The sequence below is a fragment of the Falco biarmicus genome, chromosome 15, assembly GCF_023638135.1.
Source record: "Falco biarmicus isolate bFalBia1 chromosome 15, bFalBia1.pri, whole genome shotgun sequence".
Classification (NCBI taxonomy): Eukaryota; Metazoa; Chordata; class Aves; order Falconiformes; family Falconidae; genus Falco; species Falco biarmicus.
The window spans coordinates 18,486,531-18,511,857 of record NC_079302.1 but is presented as its reverse complement, the minus strand read 5'-3'; the positions used below and the strand labels follow the sequence as shown (position 1 = coordinate 18,511,857).

The 25,327-nt window shown below is 37.4% G+C and overlaps 1 protein-coding gene across 9 annotated transcripts in view; it reads right to left on the bottom strand.

The window, feature by feature from the left end:
• The window catches only part of CHD9 (chromodomain helicase DNA binding protein 9), a 99,672-nt gene that overhangs the window by 8,709 nt on the left and 65,636 nt on the right, over nucleotides 1-25,327 (bottom strand). For 8 of the 9 annotated variants that reach the window (XM_056360428.1, XM_056360424.1, XM_056360426.1 and 5 more), the window contains 24 exons: nucleotides 24,640-24,883; nucleotides 23,331-23,507; nucleotides 22,304-22,447; nucleotides 21,535-21,790; nucleotides 20,499-20,709; nucleotides 18,223-18,418; nucleotides 17,292-17,459; nucleotides 16,515-16,694; nucleotides 14,861-14,971; nucleotides 13,983-14,179; nucleotides 12,951-13,150; nucleotides 12,284-12,443; nucleotides 11,258-11,347; nucleotides 10,353-10,456; nucleotides 10,101-10,218; nucleotides 9,351-9,408; nucleotides 8,936-8,978; nucleotides 8,555-8,774; nucleotides 8,217-8,419; nucleotides 7,015-7,923; nucleotides 4,612-4,775; nucleotides 2,297-2,569; nucleotides 1,326-1,494; nucleotides 123-262 (listed from right to left, as the gene is read on the bottom strand). In XM_056360428.1, the coding sequence (XP_056216403.1) occupies nucleotides 123-262; nucleotides 1,326-1,494; nucleotides 2,297-2,569; nucleotides 4,612-4,775; nucleotides 7,015-7,923; nucleotides 8,217-8,419; nucleotides 8,555-8,774; nucleotides 8,936-8,978; nucleotides 9,351-9,408; nucleotides 10,101-10,218; nucleotides 10,353-10,456; nucleotides 11,258-11,347; nucleotides 12,284-12,443; nucleotides 12,951-13,150; nucleotides 13,983-14,179; nucleotides 14,861-14,971; nucleotides 16,515-16,694; nucleotides 17,292-17,459; nucleotides 18,223-18,418; nucleotides 20,499-20,709; nucleotides 21,535-21,790; nucleotides 22,304-22,447; nucleotides 23,331-23,507; nucleotides 24,640-24,883 (4,735 nt within the window). The remainder of the gene's footprint in view (nucleotides 1-122; nucleotides 263-1,325; nucleotides 1,495-2,296; nucleotides 2,570-4,611; nucleotides 4,776-7,014; nucleotides 7,924-8,216; nucleotides 8,420-8,554; nucleotides 8,775-8,935; nucleotides 8,979-9,350; nucleotides 9,409-10,100; nucleotides 10,219-10,352; nucleotides 10,457-11,257; nucleotides 11,348-12,283; nucleotides 12,444-12,950; nucleotides 13,151-13,982; nucleotides 14,180-14,860; nucleotides 14,972-16,514; nucleotides 16,695-17,291; nucleotides 17,460-18,222; nucleotides 18,419-20,498; nucleotides 20,710-21,534; nucleotides 21,791-22,303; nucleotides 22,448-23,330; nucleotides 23,508-24,639; nucleotides 24,884-25,327) is intronic. The other variant, XM_056360429.1, reaches the window with a different exon arrangement.

Sequence of the window (25,327 nt, the reverse complement as noted above, 5' to 3'; positions counted from 1 at the left end):
CTCGGAAAAAACCCAAACCCAACAGCATTTTTTGTTGTATGTTGACATCTAGTTATGCTCAGTTAGGGGATTAATAGTAATCTGGACCTTATTTTTGCATACAAAAATGTAACTTTACTTACATGATTAGGCTGTTTATTTCTATTTATGAAGAGGACATCAACTCCCTCCACATTCTTCCTCCTTCCTCTTCTCTTTTTGACTGCAGGCTGACTGTCAACTATGATTCCATTGGCACTGGCTGTTAAGTGACTGGAAGTACCTAATTAATGATGTAATAAAATCAGCGTCAGATGCTTGAGCTGTTTATAACAAGAAACACGTCTGGAAATAAAATTAACTAGAATACTGCAAGTGCATTTAATTTCTACATGTAAATACTAACAGAAATTGCCTATTGTTTTATGACTGGTTTAAACACTATTAATACCAAGACTCTGAAAGCGACTCTACTACGAAAGTTTCCTATTGCTGCCCCCTACCCACTCCAAAGAAATCTGTACAGGGAGGTAGAGCTGCTAAAAACCACTGACACCACACACACACGTGAAGGCAGACATCCTTAAATAAATGTTTATAACAAGACCTTAATGCTGTGCTGCAACAAGAAAGTACAAAATGCAAGTGACAGGTAGTACTTTTTTTTTTAAAAGGAGATTGTCTCCTCCACTTACATATGCAGTCTCAGTGAACTGCAGCCATTTAATCAGTAGCTGGCCTGAATCAAGCACCCAATTCTAATTATTTCAAATGTTTTAATAGAAATTTTAACAAAAAAATTTGCTTTAGGCTCCTTTTTATTTGCCAGTGTACACTTACTCTTACCTTTTGTGAAAATAAGCTACGCATTTTTGGCTGCCAGCCAAAAATTGGTTCTAGATCCTCTACTGTTTCTTTGCGTGAAATGCAGGAAAGAATACGAAGAGTGCGAATTGACACAGGCATCATCCAGAACTCTTCATCTTTACTTATTAACTAGCCACACTAAGTTCTGAGTTAAACTGATTACTGTCAGGGTACAGTGATGCACTTTACAATTAGGAACACCTTCTTGTAAAGATATTCATAATGTCTAACAGCATCATTCTAATAACATTACAATAACTGACACTGTCAGAGAGTATTCATGTGGTCCAAGCTCATGCCTCAACCGGTGCCCAGTTTGCTAACACACTGGGAGAGAATTCCCCCAGACTGCAGTTTAGAGCAAACAACACTGCAGACATCTCTTTCCACTGCCTATCCACGTATCTACAGAGGTCAACAGAAGAACCCAGAAGATAAGATTTCATACCAACCCTTAGGCCCCCAGATATTTTACGTACCTGATTTGGGAAGTGATTTTGGGAAGTTGACAAGGCTGGTTTCTGAAGCATTCTGGAGTTCACGTAGCCGAGCCAGGTATTGCTGCTGTCCGAGTGCACCTTCGTCACTTTCAAATGGCCTTTTCTGAGACAGTCCCTGCTTCTGAAAAGTCAATTTCAAACCACCTTCCTGTTAAATAAATGCCAGGGTTAGAAGAGTCTCTTCTGAAGCAGAAATATGTACTTCATCATCAGGATTCTCACATACAGTTACTCCAGAAGAGTTGAGGAAGGATGAAAACCTTGTATTAGACCTTAAAAAAAAGTCTTGCTTCTCCTCCCTGTAAAAAACAAAATCTGAACAGAAGTTCCATAGAATTGCTTCTATGAATGTAAACTTTGATTATCTACTATCCTAACTGAAAAATCCAGACACTGAACAGGTGCTTACCTCCCTAATCCAGTCCTAAAGAAATGCCAAACCCAAATACAAGTGGAAATTTTGATGTATTTTTACATGCTACAGGTTTCAAACTACAGATAAGAAAAATGTTGGAAGCTTCCAGCCTGCACTTACTACTGTAACTCTTTAAAAGGCCAAGAAATAAGAAAGTGCTTGCTGGATACAACAGGCCGAAACATTTAGAAAAGTGCCAACCACCAGAAATACCCTTTTTTACTAACCAGATTTCTTAGAAACAGCATGAAACAGGCTGTCTGAGGAAGCTCCACAATGGCAAAATTTCAATTCAGAGAGAGAAATAACAATGATTCCTTCCAGTGGCTTATGTAAATCGGAAAAACAAACAAAAAACCACCCCCCCAAAAACAAACCCAAACCCCAAACACTCAATGCCCAGAAGCAGCAGACCCAAATACCCACAAACAAGTGTGTGAAGGAAGTGAGAGTGAGAGCAGGCAGCCACTTGCAGGTAAAGCATGCCGCACACCGCAATCGCAATCAGGTCCTAGGGCAATAAAAATAAACATACGTCATTGATTTTCACTGTAAACTCCTTTTCTCGTACATGCTTCTTCACCTTTGACATCTGCGGTGACTGATCATATTCTTCTTTAACACCTGCAAGAGGGGGTGTCGGTGCAGCGGGCTCGCTGTAATCTGCAGCTGCACCAGGGCTATCCAGAAGTTTGGTTGTGTAGAAAGATGCCACCGTATTGCTGTCATAGCTCCTTCTTGCTGAAGGCCATTTACCTTTCAACACTGTTTGACAAATACTGTCAAGCCGATTAATCATAACTCGATCCTAAAAAACAGAAAGTATCTCTGTAAGAATAATGCTTACCAACACCATACACATTACATTTAAACATTATGTTCTAATTCTAAAAAGAAAAAACAGCATTTTTCATCACTGGACTTGGACTGAAAAGATTTCTAAGTTCCTAGATTTGTACCAATTCCTTGTAAGAGCTTGTGAAAGGCACCTCTGTAACTAATTTCACCACCTGTAAGCAAATATGCAATCTCTCTCATCTATACAGGGTCTGGGGCCCACAACCACTTGAAACACACTATCTCACTGATTTTTAAAGGAAAGATATATGTTAACTACCAAAGTAGTATCTGAGGGTCTGGCTTTGACTCACTGGTAGCAGGTTCTGAACCTGTGAGAAGCACCACAACATATCTGACAAACGTAATTGAGAAAACTAAATCTACAGACTGTTACTCATATCTTGTTTTAGCTTTCGAAGCCGTATTTTTCCTCATTCGCATTCTTTAGACACCAAACACAGATTTGACTTCACACACCTGCATGACACACAGATCTCAAGCCCCAATAAATTCAACTAAGTACAAGCAGACCCCAGAAACATTTTCTGGTAATTTCAGAGTGCTAAAATTACCTGTTCTCTAAGCAAATTTTTTTTTTTTTGGTCAAGTTCAAGACTCTTCCCTGTATTTAAAAAAGTCCAATTTTGCACACTCTGAATGTAATCTGTCACAATCTGCCAAGCACCTGTGACATCAAAGTTAGGCTCCCCTTCTCAAAATGAACATTCAAAAACTATGAAAAGTGGTATTTAGATTTAAACGCACCTTCCAGGAGCAAAGGTAAAAATAACCAAAAGCTCCTGAGGATCAGATCCTACATCTGTTTTCCCTGCTTCATCACCTGTTTTGTCTCCTGCACTGCCTTCTTTTTCAGACTTTCCTCAACTGCTTGACCTTGAAAATTTTCTTCGTTACAAGCTTGTGATGTGACTCAAATTTGCAAGCTGACTTGCAACTCATGCCTGTTCCCCAGAAGATTATGAAATTATTCTTTTATTAAAATACCAGTGTTCATTGCTTTATATAGCATATGCCTAGCAACACACTAAATACGCTAGAAAGATGCTAAAATTGCTTTAGAACTATTGCAAAAACCCAAGCATTTAAGAAATCTGTCACAAAAATTAACAGCATGTGGGTTTTCCTGCTCTTAAAAAAAGAAAAGTCATACACTACAATAAGCGTAACACTGACTATAAAAGCAAGTACATTTGTCAGACCCAGAAAATGCTGCAGTCAGTCTCATTCTCCTTATATGTCAGGAAAGAAAACTATCCAAAAATATATCACAGTTACAGTTTACGTAGTGAACAGACATCCCAGCAATTTACAATTTTTGCTTCATCTTGTTAGTTAAGCTAGTTAGCTGGAAGTGTGAGAGACTGCTCCACGGTCTTCCATGCCATGTCAGCCACAGACATTCAGATATGACTAAAGATCTTCAAAATGGTATTTCAAGCAAGATGAATTTCCAGTCACTCAGTGTTACTATCTTTTCAAAGTATGCTTTAGAATTTCACTAGTTCACATACGGAGCCATATAGTTAAGTTTTAACGTAAAAGTTGTATTACACCAGTGCTTCGGCCAGCCTACACATTCACATGACTCAGGATTCTGCAACGTACCTGAAGGAGTCCTACTACTACTGCAAAAAGTTTTGTAGTATTTAGCTAACTAATTTCTTGCTCTATTTAATTTTTTACATTCTTTTGTAGTACTGTAAACAATTCTTCTCATGGACTTAAGAACATCCAAATACCTGATAAATTGTCCCATCTTCATCTTAAATACGCTTCCTTTCATCTCCTATGTGACCATCCTCCCTTTTACATACCACTGATGTATAAAATGCTGTCGTCATTCTACTATAATTTACCATAAACGAAACTTCTTTTCCCAAGATTTCCCCACAACTCAGTGGTATAGGTTTAACATTTTTAATCGAGTACTAAAGTCACAGCCCACCTTCCCCTACAACTTTTGTTTTCATAGTAGTGATATAAACTTGCCTTTGGCCAGTAGGATGCAGCCAACATGTATCCACCTTGCAGGAGATAACTGGAATTTGGAGTCCCATTGTTCATCTGGAAACTGTCCTGCGTCTCATCTTGTGTTGTACTCAGAGAGGCTACACTCTCTTCATCATATGCTTTTATATGTGGGGTTCCTTCTGCTAAATAAAACCACCAAAATCATTTGATGTCACAAACAAAAAGTTAAAACACTCAATGTAAGAGGTTCAGGTGAACGAAACACACAGAACAATGTTCAGAGGAAGCCCAAACACAAAGTTACACTGAAGAATTCATCTGATGGGCTTTTCAGGATGACCGCTGATCCTTCTCTAGACATGTAAATTCCACATGTATTCCCTTCACTATTTCGAGAGCTTAACATGTCATTTAGCTATTTCCAAACAGACATGCTTCAGAGTAATCTGATAAGACAGTCCTTACTTAGGCTCACAAAGGAAATAAGTGAAACAACATGCACTAAAATCTAGAAGTAAACTGAAATTAAAGGTGCCCATCTCCAGAACATGGCAAATCTATTGGGATACTACTACAAAAAAACCACCCCATTTCATTTACTGGATGGAATGCTGGATATTCCACATCTTGAACACATGTCTGCATGAGATAATTTTTCGAAATTTTAATCACAGAGGACTTTCTCCTACTTTCCAATGTCTCCTTTGACTGTCTTACACTCATTATTATTTTACTTTTGCTTCCATCCAGACAACAATGTAAACTTCATTATGACACGGCGAGATAGTCTGAAACTAAAGAAAAACCAACAGAAAACCACCAAACCCCAGAACAAACAAACAAAACCACCCCACTCCCCACCCCCCAAAAAAAAACCCAAACAAAAAAGCCAACCCGAAAACCATAAAACCAAAAAGGTGCTGCCTGAAAAGGTAAACACTACATCAGCACAGCGCGTATGAGGGACAACCGTCCAGAACTCCAATTTGTCCTTAACAATCGGTGTTTATCAAGTCATCTGATATAATTTAACTCTCCCTTTAAAAGACTATTCAAATGGGAAAAATATGCCAAAGGTTCACATTAACTGTACAACATATGAAATAAAACCTGGGCTTAAAATTAATATACAGAAAAGGCTAAGAGTTTTGCGGCATTTACCCATCTCTTCAACACCAACTCAGCAAAACAGCCACAAAAAGAAAGGCTGAGTGATTTATGAGATTTTTGCAATCTGAGCATGGCACTAATACTTGCCTGATCAGACTCAGCTGGCAGAAATAAAGCCTAATGTTTGGACTTGTAGCACATGTTATAATAGCCACTGTTTAGATCTAAATATTTACGCCATATCAGCATTCCTTTTCTCTCACTGTTTTAATGTTTGCATACAGCTGTTTCCCTCTGAAAGTGTCCTTCCACTGCTACAGGCAGCAGCATCTTAATCGTTTTGTTTAAGTGGTGTTTTTACTTGCCCAGTAACCATTTCCCAGCATATTAAACCCTATGGTTTCTGTTTGCCATTTCCACAGACAAGAGAATTTATCTGATCAACACAGTGCCTTTTCCCCTGAGGTACTGGGAAAAAAAACAGGTTTTTCACTTGTGCTGTAACCCCACTGCCTAACTTCATCCTCCTCCTTTTCTTACTACCATTTGTTTTCACACAGTAAAGGTATCTTTTCGCATTTTGAGTTTCAATGGGGCAAGAGTAGGGGACGCTTCATAGTATCAATAAAGAACGTATTAAATAAAGAGTGACTGGCTTTGTAAAAATTTTACATCACTTCACTAATCAGAGATTTCTGCTTCTACTTCAAAGCTTTCAAAAGTGTCTCTTTTGTTTAGTCCTATGCTCTACAATTGCCTCAGTCTTTTCTAAGCAGGTACATATTATAAAGTGTTTGAAAATTTCCCGTGCAAGTACACTGCTCGGCCACCTCCAATTTATAAGAAAAAGCCGTCTGCATTACCCTATAGCTTGGACAGAAGGAAGCTTGCAGATTTTGTGAAAGCACAGTGAGGAAGCTACAATGACAGGTGAGCAAGAGTGGAAAAAACAGAGAAACCAGGAGAATCTCTGTATTTTGGAAGAAAAAGAAACAGTAGTAGGGAAAGCACACAGAGCACACATATCCAGGGAACATTAGCTATTCAACTCTCCTCCCACGCATGAACCACACGCACAAGTAGGCTTGCTCACGGAACTGGTCTACAAATTTTAAGTACCTCATCCAGGGCACTGATATGAAGGAAACAAAATGCTGTATCCCTGAAATTCCTCCAACTCACTTGAAGAATCAAGCAAATGTGTTTAATTACTTATGCTGGACTTAATACCCTTTTTTAAGACATTTTTCCATTAAGAATGAACTTTTTCAGTTTAAAAGTTACACTACAGAAACAAGACTACACACATACCACGTTTTTGTGCCTCCTCTTCATCACTATCACTCTCTTCAGACGATGATGACGACGACGATGACGACGATGATGATGATGATGATGAGGAGGAAGATGCTGAAGAACAAGATGAAGATGATGAAGAGCTAGAGCCTGACCGAGAGTGTGAACAAGATGAGGAAGATGAAGAGGATGAAGAAGATGACCTGGAAGAACAGGATGATCTATCTGAGTCAGAGTCTGAGTCCGAGCTAGAGTCAGATCCCCTTTTGCTGACTCTCTGTTTTTTGGAAGCTGGGTTTGGAGTCAGAGGCTCTGTCCTTGCTGCCACCATGCGCCTGTCCGTGTCAGTCTTCACGTTGGGTTTGTGGTCTGCATTTTGTATTGGTGTGCCATTTTTTGGACTCAGAGGTTCAGATTTCATTATTGTCTGTGTCTCCTCTGTAGACATAGATTCCTCTTCAGAAGACTGAGGGTCCTCTTTCAGATTTTCATTTTTAGTTTTCGTGTCCTCAAAAACATTCACTTTAGCATCTGACAATCTTGACTGAGGTGTAAGAGGAGAAGCAGATAATGCCATCTGGTACTGATGCAAGAGTGGAGTAGAAGTCCTTGAGAGTGCCACTTTGTTTTGATTATAGTTCCTCTGCGCAGACATAAATGAGAGTTCAGGATCACGAAGAATATGATAATCTGTCCTGCTAACTCCATGCTTAGCAGCTCCAATAAGTAAATCCCTGTCATGCGTCCCACACTCCCACCAAACAGGTAAGTCTGGGTTCGGCTGGCACAGTTTTAGACGTTCAAACAACTGTGGGTGTCTAAGAGCCTGTTCTCTCACTTTCCTTAGGAGCTCAATGCGGTACAAAGTCCGAGAAGCACGCTCCTCTGTAATTGGCTGGATAAAAATGTTTGGGTCTACAAGTTCTGTATTAAAAACAAAACAGAGATAAGAATCTGGCAAAAAAAAAAACAACAAAAAACCCTCACTGCAAATCAATACTAGAAATAGATGGCTTTAATCAGTTAATGCATGTCTCCCCATTACAAACTTTCAATTTTACACTTAGGATGTTTCCTTATTTCCTTGTGTCATGTCTGTCCGCCCCCCGCACCCCCCTTATTGTTTTTTGGAACACATGAAAAAAAACGCTTTCTCAAGACAAGCACTGGCAACAGAAATTACAGATAAAACTAGAAGTAAAACCATTTACACCCACCTTCTTTTGAGGGGAGACGACAGACTCTCCGGCACATTGACATAAACGCATACAAGTACTTCTCTAAGCTCTCATCAGTTTTCTTATGTAGCCGAGCCATTGCCCTGAATTTGGTCCAATCAAACCGTCCCCTTTCAGGATCAAACACCACTCCAAATGTGGACACAACTCTGTAAAAGTCAGCTTCTTCTCTTCTCGTCCATCTTGATCAACAAATAAGAAAAAATGGAAATGCTGTCACTTTCCTCACTATTTCATGCAGCTAGCCATTATTATTTCTTCAGTATTTTTTATATAAGGACATTGATCAAAAATGTCTATTTGCATGCTGCACGTACCTTTGCTGTCTTTCAATCTTAGCAGCCATCTTTGGATTCAGAGCAGCTTCTTCATACGGAGGCTGCATCATACTAGTTTGTATTGGGAACGCTGGCTGGATCTGCTGGGCCTGCCTATTTTTACTTGTTCGTTGATACGCTGTTATTAGGCGGCGAAGACGTGTTGTTAAGGCAGACTGAGTGGGCCAATAGATTTTGTCACCTTCCATCATTTGTCCATCTGTATTAAAACAAAGTTACAGGGCAAAGAAAGAAATTAACCATTGCTGGTGCCCTACGGTTCTACACTACGCAATCTATATACATTTTAGCTGAGTCAGGAGAATTGGAACAACTCAAAATAGAATGAATTAGCTTGGATTTAAAGTTTTCTGTATTTACCTCCATCTGCTATTACTAGATCACCTGGCGATGAAACATCATCCTGTAGAGAAATGAAAGTGAAGCAAAATTTAAAAAGTAGCCCGCTCCACAAGATTTAGGTTAAGCCTGCATCTTGCAGGCAATTTTTAAGTATGACAAAGGAACAAAGTAACATATATCTTGCAGGCAATTTATAAGTATGACAAAGGAACAAAGTAACATATATTTTAGACCAGTGGCTAACAAGGCACACAACAGAATTAGACAAAAATTCCTTCCCATTCCCCCTTACTCACACAACTGCAGAAACACATGGAATAAGTTCTATCAGTTTAGAGAAACATAGAAAAATGAAGTAATTTGCGTAACAAAAAGGTGGAAGTATTACATCCTAGTTGTGTTAAAAAGAGCTATTAACAGTTGCCTACTATACCTCTATGTCATCTTTAAACATTGCTGGTGCCGGTTTATATTCTGGATCTTCTACATCCCTGTTAAAATTTCAACACAAAAGAACCCATCTTAGTAATATTTTAAAGTCCTTACATTCATTTCAATCAACCAAAACTCATTTAAATTTAGATAGATATATTGTATTTCATTTTCTATTTGAAATGAGGGAAATATTTCATGGCAGCTTTGGTTTGAATACTGCCCCCCCCTCCCCCCACCCCAATTCATTCTCTCTTTAAAAGATGCTCTTTATGACACAGCTGCTAACCTCACTGATGAAGCAATGAATAAAAGCTGTTCTCCCTTTCAGCAGTTATCAGTGATATTCAAATCGATCTGCTGGGGTCACCACTGCTTAGGTACGCGAGACTAATACACTAAGCTGACCGACCTGAAATAAAGTTAAATAGGTCTGTAGTACTCCGCCTCTGAAGGCTTTTGCACTTCAGTGCCTAAGTAATATTTCTGATACAGCAATACAAGGTGAAAGTTCTTGTTAACAAGCTGCTGCCTTTTTCCTTTAACTGTGAAATCCAAAACTTCAACGGTTCTGGTACACTGTTCCTAACTCTCTTCCACTCTGTGGGAGTAAAATCAAAGTAGTATTCTTCACAATGACATCAAACTAGTAGAAAAACTAGTTGAGAAGACAATAAAGGACAACATACAAATTCAGTCTCGTTTACTTTAAGGCTAAGAAACATTCGTGCCCACTTTTAAGTGCTCATACCCATCCATGTAATCATTTGCTCTCTGTTCAGCAGCAACTGCTTTTTCATCTGGCTTGCCAACCCTCTCCAAGAAGCACAGCGCTGGGTCTGCTCTGATAGTGTTGTATTTTTCATAACCTATAAAGGAAAAAAAAAAGAAGTGGCATAAACTCAACTTTCAGAGTAAGCTATAAAAAAAAAAAAAAATTGAGTGTAGGGTTTTTATATTGAGGGGTGGGGAACATACATATGCAGTCATCCATATTACTCACCATGTTTAAAAACTCCAATTAGAAGGGATTTATCTGCATCTGCATCCCACCACTCAGCAGGAACTTCAGAATGATCTGGCTCAGGGACCCAAACATCAATTTCACTAAGGAAAATCACCAACAGCACACCAACATCAATAATATTCAGAGGAAGAAATAAATTTTTGTTTTCTTTTTGTACAGTTGTACTTTATGTGGGTTTTGTAAACTTCTCTCTTCCGAGTACACATATACAAAAGCAGCAATACAAAACACCCAGACAGCTTGGTATTTTGCATTTGACAGAGACCAGCAACAGGGAAAGAATACGAAAGCAGTACTAGCATAGAACATCCTTCCCCTCTCAGTAAACTGCCAACTGCTAGCGGTTTGTGATTGCAAAACTTAGCAAACCAAAGATTATCTGCTTTTGTGTTTAACAGCACTAGATGCACTGCTCTTCCACAAATGTTTATAACACTTTCTGAATCAAATTAAAACTTTCTATCCATCAGAAGCTCCTGCAGCAGTGAATTTCCAAATGGCAATACCACCATTACAAAAAAAAAGTAATTTAAAAAATGGAATATGCAGCACATTAACCAAAACTGTGCACAAAGAGGCAGGAAAAACCTGCCAACTGGAACGCAAAGTATATAATTCTATCTTTCACTTGCTTTTTCAGACTACTTGATTTAAATCGTTGTTACTTTATATAGCTAGACTCATAAACAGGAATCAGGACTTCCTCGTGTCAAGTCAATACAAAGTGCCTAGCAGAAAGTACACAAAAACATTTTTCTCACAGCATAATTATAAAAATAATTGGTTTTAATATCTCTTTTTTAGGTCTAGGAAGATTTCTGAACTTTCATTTAACAGTTTACATTTAAAACAAACAAGGTAAAAAAACCTCTATAGTTCACCTGGCATCAATTCCATCAAACACCTTTTGGAATTCATTACCAATGACTTCTTGTTTTAAGTAATACAGCATTCTTACTCGAAGCAAGACTCTAAACAAAAAGAAAAAAAAGAAATACAAGTATTAGCACTCAAAGTTTTCAATAGTTGCGTGTGGGTTTGTCTTTTGTAGTATCACAAAGCTTTCACATCATTTTCCCAAAACATATTTCCTTCAGTTATAAGAGGAGAACCTCCAGTTCAGGTCACCCTTTTATTGCAATCACTTTTACAAATTGTTTCATTGCAAAAATTCTTTCAAATCCAAGACACAGACCAAGGCCAGCAGAACACTCCTCCCTAGCTTCATAAAACACTGCTAAGAACAAACTGCTACTCCCCATTTCCTACTTGGAAGATTCCCTTAGAATGAATCGAGCGGGCTGACAATGAACACTTTCCCCTTTCCATTCCTTCTCACTTAGCATTTGGTGCACGACCCCAATGGCTTCTCCACGCTTTATCTCAATTCTTGACTATAGCCGTAGCAAGTTTTCAAAGAGAATATAACAAGTTTTGCTATTGAAAAATATTTCATGGAAACCAAGCTCATTCATGGCTGCGAGTGAGCTTTCAACAAACTAGTAGCTCAGATTCTCAGAAGCCTAGAAAGTGCGCCAGGTAAACAGCATGTTAAGACAGAGGGGCAACTACTTTAGTGCTTTCAGTTCCTTTCCGAAGTTATTAAAGAGCTGGCTGCTACAAGGCTCCCCAAACATGCTAGTAATATCTCTCACTCTTTCTCTGTACAGACACAAACACTGTTGCTTTCAAAATAACAACAGAATTATTTTAAATGTGAAATACTCTGTCCACCTCATCCACCTCCTGATACCCTGCAATCTATTTATTCTAAACAAGTTAACACCATTAAAACTTGTTCCTTCATGGGGCGACAGTATTTGTAAGTCTAAGACAACGAGGAATCAGAAGAAAGAAGTATCTTTACACAAACATTGAAAGACATTCACACTTCAGCTACCGCTTACTTGTTGCAATGGTGTTTTATGTGCTTTTTGTATCCTTCATCTTGTAACAGATGTTCCGGGTTGTACTTTCGAAGCCATTCCGCTTTGTGTATATCAAAAGTGCTAGCCTGGGTCTTCACTTTTTTTCCTTTTCTTCCTCTGGGCACAGGGGCTGATAAGCCTATATAATTTAAAATATATTACAGTAACAGCAATAGGGAGGTATAGATCTCCATGATACTTATAGTTCCTATAGCCTATACCAGTATTGTGACCTGCAGTGCAGAAAAAAAATGCTAGCACCACAGCTGCTGGATCTGAGGTTTTTTTCTCTTTTGTCTCTTAGAGCACCTCTAGAGTACATTTTACCAGCTAAGGACAAAGCAGGAGATGGGGGGCAAATAAAGTAGTGTGTGTTGTCACCTACTACGGAACACAATAGGTTCTTAAAAACTGAAATGAAAAGAAAGCTTACACAGAGTATACCAATGCATTTGGGTAAGCCATCCAATACAAAGAAAAGCAGAAAAAAATGTTTCTTCTCCCATCAACTGAATTGCTATCTGAAATAAGTTCCATTTATTTTAGAGTAAGACTCATTCAGAGAGAATTTTTAGCTGTTTTCACCCCAGTACCACATGTGTATGTTTATTAATCTATTTAACTGCAGAAACATGTAACGCCTTACCAAGGTGATTCTGTAACTCTCGTGTCTGCCCATCCTCTGTTGGGGTAATAAGATCCCATATAAAACTTTTTATTTTCTCATCCCCTCTGTAGTGAACAAGACAATAAGCTAATAGAGCTCGGCAAATTATCTCCACATCCTGTTCGTTCAATTGTCTCTTGAAGCGACCGTGTGATAAAATTTCTCTCCATCGGCCCCACCTAGTCCAAAGCGAAACACAAATCAGCACTTAGAAGTGAAACACTTGGGTAGCCTGTCGGTTTCTGTTATACAAGGGAACTTCTCTGTAAAATATTTAGAATTCCGATTTTTTCCTTCAGCTTATGTTAAGGAGTAGGAACATGAAAGTAACATTTGCAACAGAATTCCACCTATTTAAAATGAGAGTTTTAAACAAAACCTGCCTGTTGTAAGAAAAAAAAAACAACAAACCACACACACACACAAAAAAAAACAAACCCTGCATGATTGTTCAAGCTTCTAAGACACAAAACTGACAGGAACTCGTACTGATAAGCACACAGTCATTTATCTTATAAGGTGGGCAGAGAAATCCTAAGATTTTACTTCCAAACCAACATACCTGATTTAAGTATGCTTAAAATAACTGCTTAGATTTTTCAGTTCCTGTTTGCACCTCATCGAAGCGCAAGACGTTTTGCTATTATGAACATCAAGTCACCTACCAAGCCTTTATATCACATGTTTATTTAAAGTTTTGAGACTGCCTGCAGCACTTAGGGTAACAATTTTGAGAGACTACTGTAATGCCCTTGTTAAATGCCAGTCTCCCTTAAAGAAAGGTTTTCACCTCTCCCCTCTCAAGTGTTTCTTCAATTTGCAAGTTGTTAGAAAAATTTATACAGGGTGCACGATAAATTCATGTACATTCATCTTCTAATAAAATTCTATATACACACACCATGTTATTGCCAATATAGCTAAAAGTTATGCCATAAATATAATTTAATACATAAAAAAGTAAGTGTTTTGTAACAAACTTCCTAGAATCAAGAAGGATGTATACAATACCCATAGACCAGTAAGTTTTTTTCCACCCGAAAGCACTCGGTTCTTCCATATCCATTGGAGCGGTCACAAGGTCTGCGGAGTTTTGGTTTATCGTCACCCTCGCTCTCCACTTCAGACAACTCGGCCAGCTCATCTTTTGTAGCACTAAAGGGCCGTGTTTGTTTCCTAATTCTTGGAGTATCAATAACCAGGCTGTTCTGCAAAGTTTCAAACAAATCAGAGAAACAGTTGATAAATTTTTCTTAAAGTAGACTGCTTCAGTACAGAAACCACAATTTCTGTCTAATGTCATAGGTTTTTGTAAAGACATCACCGTAAACATCCATAAAGGAAGTAAAACATGGTATTTAAGGCAACAAAAAATGGGTTTCATACCATGACGCTAGTACAGTAGTTACAAATGGTATCGAATACCTCATCTGAGCTGAGTATTTACACAGACCACGCTGCAGTCTCTCTGAGTAAAAAAGGAGCACTAAAACCTTTTTAGAAATGAACGCCATGAATGTCTTCAAGCACAGGGGACAACTTCCAGCATTATAAAATTGATACCATTCGTAGTCAGCTATATTGCAGCTTCCAGCCCAGGATTTACAGACAGAGAAACAGGGCAATCAGAACAATTACACACTTTCAACCATTTCCAGGTCTTCGACAAATATCAAAGACCCCCAAACTCTTTTGGGACAGCAGGGAGCTAAGGAGTACTAAAGCTAACCGCAGGCTGATTACTCATGCACAAACCAACCAGCACAAAAAGCCTGATTTGTTGAAATATTCATCCAAAAAAGCACCAGAAATCCTAGACCTGCCATTTCAGAATTAAACAGCAAGCACATACTTGAAAAAACATGCATTAAAAAAAGAGAAGTACTTACTCTACCACTGAGAGCATCTATATCTATTTCTGCTTTTTTGGCCCATTTCTGCCAGAAGTTGGGATCATCTAGTGAAATATCAGTCCTGTTTCCAGATGCAACAAAACTAGCCTGTAATAAATAAAACAAAATATTACCATCATCATATATCAAAAGTTTCTAGAGTGAGTTTGAATGTCTCAGTGCTGTGAAGCCTGCATAACCTTATTTAATCAAAAATCTCCCCAGCAGCTGTTAAGACTTTAGAAGTTACAGTGCAAAGCAACTCAAAAGTTCTCCTCCCACTTCATTTTTTAAGATCAGATCCATAATATATCAAAAAAATCTAACGAACTTTAATGCCCTATCAGGAGAGAAGAACACTAAGCAGCAAGATTCTTTGGCTTCTAAGTCTGAATCTAAATTACTTGAATAGGAGAAAATAGAATCTTTTGAAGCAGCTTATCAGCATTTGGGGATTTCATCTCATGCAAAAGCACTCGCTTGAGGGAAATTTCAAAGGAGTGTGTAAACTACCAACAATCAAAGCTTGAGAGCATGGAATAAGCTTAATTTCAGATGGCATTTAAAAAACCCTGATACACTGCTTTTGGGAATAGTGTAAGTGCGTACAAAAACTTCTTACTCCTCCGATAAAAAAACAGTGATGATGACCTTTAAAAGTCTATTTCTTATTTAAACCACAATCAGCAAGATGAGGGCCTAAATTAATGTATAATTAAGTAATATTTATGAATATTATTTAAAATATAGTAATATACATTTATATTAAGATTTTCCTTTTTCTTTACCTTTTTTTTAATTGTCACAACTGCATTCATAAAGTACCCATGTTCCAAGCTCAGTTATACTGTTTGATGTTTAAAAAAAAATTACGAATCAATTTTTTAATTTACCTGAATTGCTATTTGTTCAGATTCATATTTGCACATACTTTGGAAATTAAGGAGTCCAAATGTTTTTGTTCTGTTCTGTTCACCCAATTTTCCAGCACAGCTTTTTGGCTGTTATGATATTACTGTTTATCTCTTACCCTCCAAAACTTAAGAGCACGTCGGTCTAATGTTATTCTACACTATTACTCCTAAGACCTTACACTAATCTCAGCATCTCTCTACATATGTATATATACACACACACATACACTCCACCCCATGCTATTTTAGGAACTTTCTTATTTTGCTTTTCAAACTCTTACCAAAAAGCTCAAAGTTCAAACTATAACCTATGTGTAGGCATTTTCAGAGTAAGCCTGACAATTTTTAATCTTACTGTTTTACATAAATCTTCCCCTACCTCCAATATATCTGAATATAAAGGATCTACAAACAAAGCTGTTTTAATGTTCTTGGTTAATGCAGTCCATTGTATGGCCTTTTCTAAAGCAGCACACACCTATCACTCATCTTTCCTCAAGCATGCTCTTTGCATCTGGCTTTTACACAATCTGTACATGCAAATCTGATTTTGCTATGTGCATGTTAATATAAACAGATGTAAGAACCTCAAAATGTACTTAACATACATACACATTAAACAAAAGTAAACATAACTTAAAAAAAAAAAAAACAAAAACCAAAAATGCATAAGCTTTACAACATTCAATTACATTCACAGCTCTATACTGTCAAAGAACAACTTGCTGCTTCTGCACCTTGGCAAATGTGGAGCCCCTTCCTTCGGATTCAATTGTGATAGTTTTAGTACGACGCTGCAAAATTTGGTCAATGTCTTCCTCACAGAATTTAGAGCCTTCATCTTCTTCATCCATAATGGCACCATATGCACCTCTTCGAAGCAAGTCTTCTATTTCTTTTTTGGAGAGTTGCTGGATCTGAGACAATAAAATAGGTTTCAGACATATAAGAAAATAAATCCGCCAAAGTCTTTTCTGTTTCTCTTTCCCTTTCCAATGTTTCTGCAACCTGTGCTTTATAATTAATAAGCTTAAAATCTAGATTATTAAAAGCTAAGAGAAAAGTCTAGTTGACTGTCAAAGTAATTTGTTACATGGTTACAGTAAACATTTTTACAAGTATGGGTCTTTTTTTTTTTTTTTTTTTTTGGCTGTTCTCAACACTACGATGAACATAGCTTAAAAAATTTACCTGTTAATAACAGACATAAATCTCACCTTATATTAAAGTAACACATGATATTAATATGAGAAGATACAAGGAAACAAAGGTAAACTTTACTCATTGTTTTAACTTTGACATTAACTATCTTGGACCTTAAACAGGCAAGAAACAGTGAAAGATTTATCAGAGCAACTGACTACATTTAAAATTATGTCAACTATATTGTTAGTCCACACGTAAAACGTAAGAGATGCAAACAACAGAAAAATGGCAGCTTCTGTAATTTAAAATAGTTCCCACACAATTACAAGAAGAAAAGGAAAGATATTTCAAGAAATAAGTTTACATACGCCACCGACACTGTTTTCTCTTCCACTCATACTCTGTAAGACAGCCTTATCCAGTCCCAGTTTCAGACTTGCTCTGTCAAACATCTCTCTCTCGTAGGAGTTTCGCGTTATCAGCCTGTAAACCTTCACTGCCTTGTTCTGACCAATCCTGTGACAACGGGCTTGAGCCTTTTGGAGAAAGGGAGAATGGCAATAAGAACTTCGACTTATCTAGGAGAGAGATACTATTCTTTCAAGAAAGTATTTCTGCGGTAGCGCAATCTGAAAAACCACCATATGAATTCAAAAGGAAGTCAAGTCATATTTAAGTCAACAGAAGCTATCAGGCATTCCACATTGCGAACAGTTTTCTAAAAACAGTATAGTAAGTCACGTACAGATGAATGACCTGTGCTGAACGCTACTAAATGGTATTTCTCTTGCAGCAACACTCAATACAAACACATGCTAGCTTGTAAGTTATCTGCTCTCCAGACACAAATGGTGAAGTAGTTGTGACTAGGACAAATTCCTACATTTGATTAAATCACCGTTTCTTAATACATATTAATCCTTTTCTATAATCTTACGTTTTAGCTAAACAGCTCTATTTCGATAAACTGTTAGTCACTATATGCAAAATCTAACCCCTACTTTCATAGCGCCTTCAAAATCTTCAGGGTTTTATCAACTCACTGACTTAGTTTTCCTGTGTTGTGCTTTTATAATGTAACAAATGTGAAAGAGAAAGTTAGAACCCAACCAAACCCAGATGACCTCTCCTATCCAAGCAGAAGGTATTCATCAAAAACCATTTACATAGCCGCCTTAAGAAAACCTGAACCTTTTAAAACCATGCATGTTCAGAACACAGACAATATTCACAGTGACCAAATTTATATCAACCAGGTTTTCCTTCTTAGGCCCCACTATTAAGCTCAAAGGAACTTACCTGCAGATCATTTTGAGGATTCCAGTCAGAATCAAAAATTATGCATGTATCTGCTGCAGTCAAATTAATGCCCAAACCACCAGCTCTGGTGCACAGAAGGAAGACAAAGCGATCGGAATCTGGTTTGCTGAACCGGTCTATTGCAGCTTGTCTGAGATTCCCTCGTACTCGCCCATCAATTCGTTCATATAAGTATCTGGAAATTGTCACAGATAAACACACATAAATAATTCTTTGTTTCTTTTATTTTGTAATTTAAAGGGGGATTAGAACAGCTCTGCTTGCATGTTTATTCTTTACAGTGAATAAAAGCGATACAAGCTAGCTTTGATTATCAGTGGATAACATAACGAGGAATCATGACAGAACTTGCACATCTGTAGCATTAATACGCATCAAGAAGTCCCAACACCAGCATTTTAAGACAAGTGCTTCTGAACTTGGTCCACTAAAGCAAGCACCTGATTAAACGTATCAGGAAACATGTATGACCCTGACACTTAGTTGCATTAAGACATGCCATAACCTTAAAGTCACATGCCATCGCGCTTGGATCGCTGCCTAAAGGTCACAGAAGCAGGACAGTGTACTTCTGTGTTATATACCAAATTGTCTGAATGTGTTCAGGGGTAATCAAGTAACCAGCAGAAAGCAGTACTTGGTGAGCTGTCACTGGACAAACTGCATATTGATTCTGTCAAGATTAAGAGAAATGGAACAAAAATTACATGACAGCACCTCTAACAGTCTATCAAGGCATCAATGAATACAGGGCTTCCTTAACTGAAACCAGCAAATTTAAAAGCCTGAAGTAAAACTGTCATTTCAGTTACCTTTGACAACTACAAAGACGCCTATGAAACTTCTGACTTCAGGTGAAATGCTTAAAAAGGGAACAGATACTTTTGTACATTGTAAATGGAGTAAGATGCTGAACGTGTACCTACTAGCCAAAAAGCCTCACAACAGTTTTTCTTCTAATCAGCAATAAAATGTCACAGCAGACAATCCACAGGACCACAGGCATTTTGGCAGGCAGCCATCTCCTACAGCCATGAATTCTCCTAAGTATTAAGTCTAATCACGTGTGCACTCTAACATTTCTAATCAAACAGTAGCATAGACCAAATTTCAGCTTCTATAGATTTCAGAAAATTCCACCTGTAGATATGATGCAGTGGTCTATGTGTCGTACAACATTATAGAATAAGGAGTACATGCCATACTGGATTATCAAGTCCTACTACCAAGTTAAAATTAGTCTATTAAAACAAAACATATAAACTGTTGAGCTCTTGGTTCAAATTGATAGCTTTACGAAACAAAGCACATCGAAACACGGAAGTCATATAAAATTATCACAGAAAGAGGTATTATGCTCTACTAACAATTTTCAATATATATTTCATTATCTATTGCAGGAAGGCTTGACATTTTTACTATTGTTTTTACATGTTAACTCCGTATTGCTATGTAGTTCACTGCTAGATATACAGTACGTACATTCCAATAAATCAACTACTAAAACCACCGGAACCATGCTTTTTTATAGTTTTTCAGGTTGAAAAACTACTGATTGTAACCAAGTTTAAGGTTAGATTTTTATGGGCTACGGCTTTACACACAGTATTTATTCACGTGCTTAAATAAGCTCTCCGTTTCCGTGGAGTCAACAGTATAATCAAAGGGTAATATTACGTGTGACAGCAAGAGCCAATCTAAGGAGCTGCTTTATGGCTGGCAGTTCAGTTCTGCTGCAAAATTCAAAGCAGTAATAATTCAGGAAAGATAGGAAGCACCTTTTTATTTTTACATTACCAAAAAACAAACCTCCAGTCGTTTACCACTTTGTATTTATATTCTGCTCGGATTAAGGAGCTGCATTTCCCCTGTCTGCTCTGAGTTGAACAGATGTAAATAAAGAACATGTTCTATGCTTCCCAGAGTTTTGATCAGCAATGCCAAGATTGAAGTTACTTGGTTTCTGACAGGCAAGTATAAAAAGTACGTACATACAAGAATGCAATAGAAGAAGCATCAAACTCAAGGCATGTGGTTTACTCAACCACCTCTCTTTAGTTGCTCTCTGAAGTTTTTCATTTGTTGGTGAATAAATGATAAGCTATCACACAACACAGCAAGTCACACAGTGATTAGCGGAAAAAAAAAGTAAATCCTCTCTTTGGTATGTTGTAATCATTAATCCTGCAATAACATTCAAAGATATGCCTACTGAGAACCATGTACTATCGGAGGCAGAATATGCAGTATCTTACCTTTTATGTATAAGGTAATCCTCCAAAATATCAAGGCAGCGCACCATTTGAGAGAAGATAAGGACCTTGTGGCCTCCTGCTTTCATTTTTGGAAGAAGTTTATCAATAAGAACCAATTTACCAGCAGACTGGATCATTGCTTGCAGATGGAAGTCAGGCGCACTTGGGCTGTAAGTTTCTTTAAACTCTCCAAGGATCTTCTCTTCAGCACCTGGCAAAGAATGTATTTCTGTACCTATAGGTCTATCTACGAAACACCTCCATACACATACAAGACTAAGTTACTAAAACCAGTGCCTAGACACTAAATATCCCCCATTAACCACTGCTGGAGACAGAACTGAATGCTGGATGGATTTAAAGTCTAGCAAGAACACTTCTTTCTATGATCTCTGAAAACAAGTTTTTTAGCAGAACACCACAGAAAAAAACACCTAGAATGAGCAGAACCCCCGCCCCCACCCCCAGAATTGAAACCCCAAAAATACTATTTCTCAAGTGTTGTTCAACAAAAACAACTAAGAAACTCTTGAGTCCTTTTGTGTCTGTTACTTTAAATGGGTTGTACAGTCTTAAAAACAGTGTTTTGAAAGCCTTTTCTGAAAGTCCCACTACAACTGAAATCATTGCAAAAACTTTACGAGCTTAAAGGGTATTTTCTTGCAAGCAGGAAAAAACATCCAAGTTAGTTATAGCTAAGTGAGAAAAGCAACGAAGAATGACACAGACCATATCACTTGCAAAAAGCATTCATTTAAAAAGTTAGCTCTAGAAGTTTTTCATACTGCTTTTAAAGAGATCTAATGTTTCCATGAGGTAATTGCTTCTGAACATCCTGTGAAATCCTACAAAACAACGATTTCATGCTTCAGGCCGCAATTATGCAACTGCCTCACAACTCTGCCTTACATCTATCCAAAAAATGCTTCCACCTAATCTGATCCCTGGAAAGTCTGATGAAAAGTTACATATTTTAACTAAAAGTACAGAAGTAGTTAAAAAGTAGTACAAGAATCAGTCTTTATAAGTTATTTACCTTTGATGAGATAAGGGTGATTACAACACTTCCTGAGTTCCATCATAGTGTTAACCAGATTGGGTACATTTGCTTGCCCTGCTCCTTTGGATAAGAAAGCAAAATTTTTCTCCAAAATTGCTCGATAATATTTCTTCTGAATATTAGTTAGTTCTACTTCAATTATAGTTTCCTCCTTAGGAGCCAGCTTTTTTTCTACATCTTCCTTTAATCGTCTGAGCATCATGGGTTTCAGGATAGCTTGTAGTTTCTGAACCTAAATGAAACACAACAGTTTGTTGCAACATGAAAAATTAATAGCGTAGTTCATTTAAAAATTTTTGAACGCTGGATCACTCATCATTTTTTTTCCTATAATTACATAAAATGTTTTCCAGGTGGGATACAGCCTTATTTTTAACCCCAAATTACTGAAGAATTTTTTCACGTACTCCAAAACAACAACAATAAAGGAGCTTTTTTACTAAGACTTGTGTTTACAAAGCCAGTAAATGCCACTTTTTATTATTCTCACTGTTTACCTGCCAAATTTAAAAAGCCAACCCCAAAAAAGTTAAAATTATTCTTTAACATAAAGTATCATATTTAAAAGACTTCTACTGCCTGTACAGTTTAGAGAAACTGCATGACTAAAGAACTCACAGGGGCTATGTGGGGTGTGAAGAGGAGGGTGGGGGGATTGATTAACTGTTACTATCCAAAACAAGGTTTTCCTTCAAGGAAGTTACTCTTACACACTGAAGCTCAAAGGGAACTTAGCATGCAATACCTGTTCCTCTGTTTTAAGGTCTCCAAATTCTTGCATGAACGTAGATTCAGCAGGAAAACGCAACGGTTCAAGAAAATGAAGGAGGCTAAATAATTCTTCTACTGTGTTCTGCAGCGGGGTACCTGTTAACAGCACTTTATGCTCCTGTAAAAGGAAACAAAACTCACATGACCTATGTGCACACATCCGCAAAAATCTGTGTTAGGTCTGAGCATCATAACCTGAAAGTACCAGTTCTGTGTGTCACTAAGCACACATGTAATACGGATGAACAGACTTATAAAAGAACAACAGTAAGTATCTTCTGCTAGCTTGTCTTTAAATTCTGGTCTTCCTGTATCTGTAATGAGGAAGTGACTGAACACTTCAACAATGACTGTAATATCCACACGTGTGAATTCACACATCCTCTCTATAGTGTGGAAAATATACAGTAGCCATGCATCAGAAAGCAAGTAAGACAATTTCAGAGAACACGTAGCAACAAGTGTATCAAAATAATAAAGAAATCAAAAAAACAATGCAAAACTAGTCATGGTGCATTTTGTATTAATGCACCAAAAGCATCAATATCCACGGTAGTATCCACTTTTTAAAAGCTTGCACTCTATCAAATGAAAGCTTAACTATGGGACTAGACAATAACTCTGTTTTAAATTCTGCTACTTGCTTGCTTTTATTGTAAAATAATTTGTTTAAAAAACTTTCCAGATTTTTAAAGATTAATTAGTGCACAAAAACTATTCTGGTGTAATAAATCAAATTTTAAATGAAATCGTCATCACAATCAAACTAAACTATAGACTAGTATCACCAAAAATAGATTCTGCTTGTAGCTGGAACTTGCCACGTTTTATTTAATCAACAACATACCAGCTATACATAAAATTGAAGAGACTATTAGGAATAGATACCTCCTGAGAAAGAATGCTCGAGAGGTCTTTTTTGGCAGGTAAAACAAATTTGTAATTTATTACCATATGGTACTTAACTAGAATCCAACACAAAGTGAAATATAGTTACTCACAAGGTTCATTAATTTTAGTCCTTCCAAGAGTTTGCAATTTTTGTTCTTCAGTCTGTGAGCTTCATCAATAATAACGCACCGCCATTCAATTGCATTTAACTCTGGACACCCACCAAGAATCATTTCAAAGGTTGTGATAATGGCTTGGAATCTGTAGGTACCTCGAACAATACGTCCCTAGAGATTAATCAACACAAAAAGATCTGTTACATTACCTTGAATCTACTCTATTAAAAGATATTGTTGCTGATATTTTATCCAGAGCCAGACGTCAGATTTTACATTACAAATGTGTTGGGATGACAAAACAATTTATTGTATCTCTATAACATCGTAACTGATACTAGTGAGTAACTACCCATAGCCACAAATCCAATACTGTCTAGCCAACAGTGAAATTTTAACCTCTTCTAAATTACAGATATAACTATCTAATAAAACTATTTCAAAAGGTACATGTAGATTGCATCACATTTTTAACTCTGGGAAAATCTGAAAGACTGACAGGAAAAACCCTACAGTCGATCAATCCAAACATACGATGGGAACATTTAGCACTTGTACAGTAACGCAGTAAAAATATCACCTGAGAATGAAGTGAACCCTTTTTGTACAGCTTACTCTACTCCGCTGGTCTGACAGAGAGAACGCGTAAGGCCTTCACTAAGGCAGTATACAGTAACTGACTAGAGAAACAAGATATCATTTTAATATTTAGCACTACTTAAAAAAGAAGTTTTTCGCCTTAATGATTTTGTAGAAGTACCATGACAGTCTAGAAATACTTTGTTGTTGCGGAGCATATAGAAAAGGCAAAAAACTCATTTTAAAAAAAGGCAGCGCTCAAGGTTTTTTCAAGTAATTTAATGTGAAGTATTCAGACAGAAAAGCACTGTACACGGACAAAGCTAGTTTACACGAAGAGAAGGAAATCGACAGCTACATAAAGGTAACATAAAGCTTAATCGGCTGTACTTTTGTTCTCACTGCTCTTCAAATTCAGGACCCAACAGCAACCATCTGTGTACACTTTAATCTCCGCATGAGTATCAGCGTCACTGCTATTCAACTACAAAATTACTCAGCATACCGAAACAACACAGAGCTTGCCGCAACCACTTTCATAAAATCTACTCAGTAAGCATATGTTAAAGACTCTTAATATGTACAAAGCCTAAAAACGCACATCACAGGATGTAAAATGATTTTCATTCAGACATACATACAGATAACGGAAAGTATACTTTTCATTACTACTACCTGAAACAGGTTTCGGGTAAGTTATTACAATCAAGTGACATTACACTACCTGGGAGTCCCTGAAGTACATTTCATACTGCTGAATCATCTGCCGGCTGATCATACTTCCATGATACACAACAACATTGAGGTCAGTCCACGTGCGAAATTCTCTTTCCCAGTTTGTTATAGTGGAAAGCGGAGCTATGATCAGAAAAGGCCCTCTTATACCAGCCAGGAGGATTTCATAGAGAAATGTAATTGACTGAATGGTTTTGCCAAGACCCATTTCATCCGCTAAAATGCAATTTCGTCTGAAAGTAAAATACAGTTCTTTATCAGCATCAAAAAAGTACAGACGCTAAAGCTGTTACTCAAACGCACAATTTATAAAAATGAACCTCAAATACACTCACAGAAAACAATAGTCAAAATTAAGGCCCTGTAAAAGATGCTTGCAAAAGCTCCTTGGTTATGGTGAAACAATGTACTCAGTACACAAAACCACAAGCTTTCAATCATGGTTTGCACTGGCTAAACCTGAGAATTACATGTTCCATGAGGAAAATATTCCAGAAATATTCTTTTGGAGCTACATCTGCCCTAATTAAAGGAATTCATCAGATTTCCTACATGTAACGCTCACCTTGACAAAACTGCTAGAAGTTAATGAAGATTCCTTAAAAGTCACAAAGTACCCCAGCTACACTCATGTAAAAGGAGTGCATTACAGCACCGCTGACCAGTTTCCCCTCATT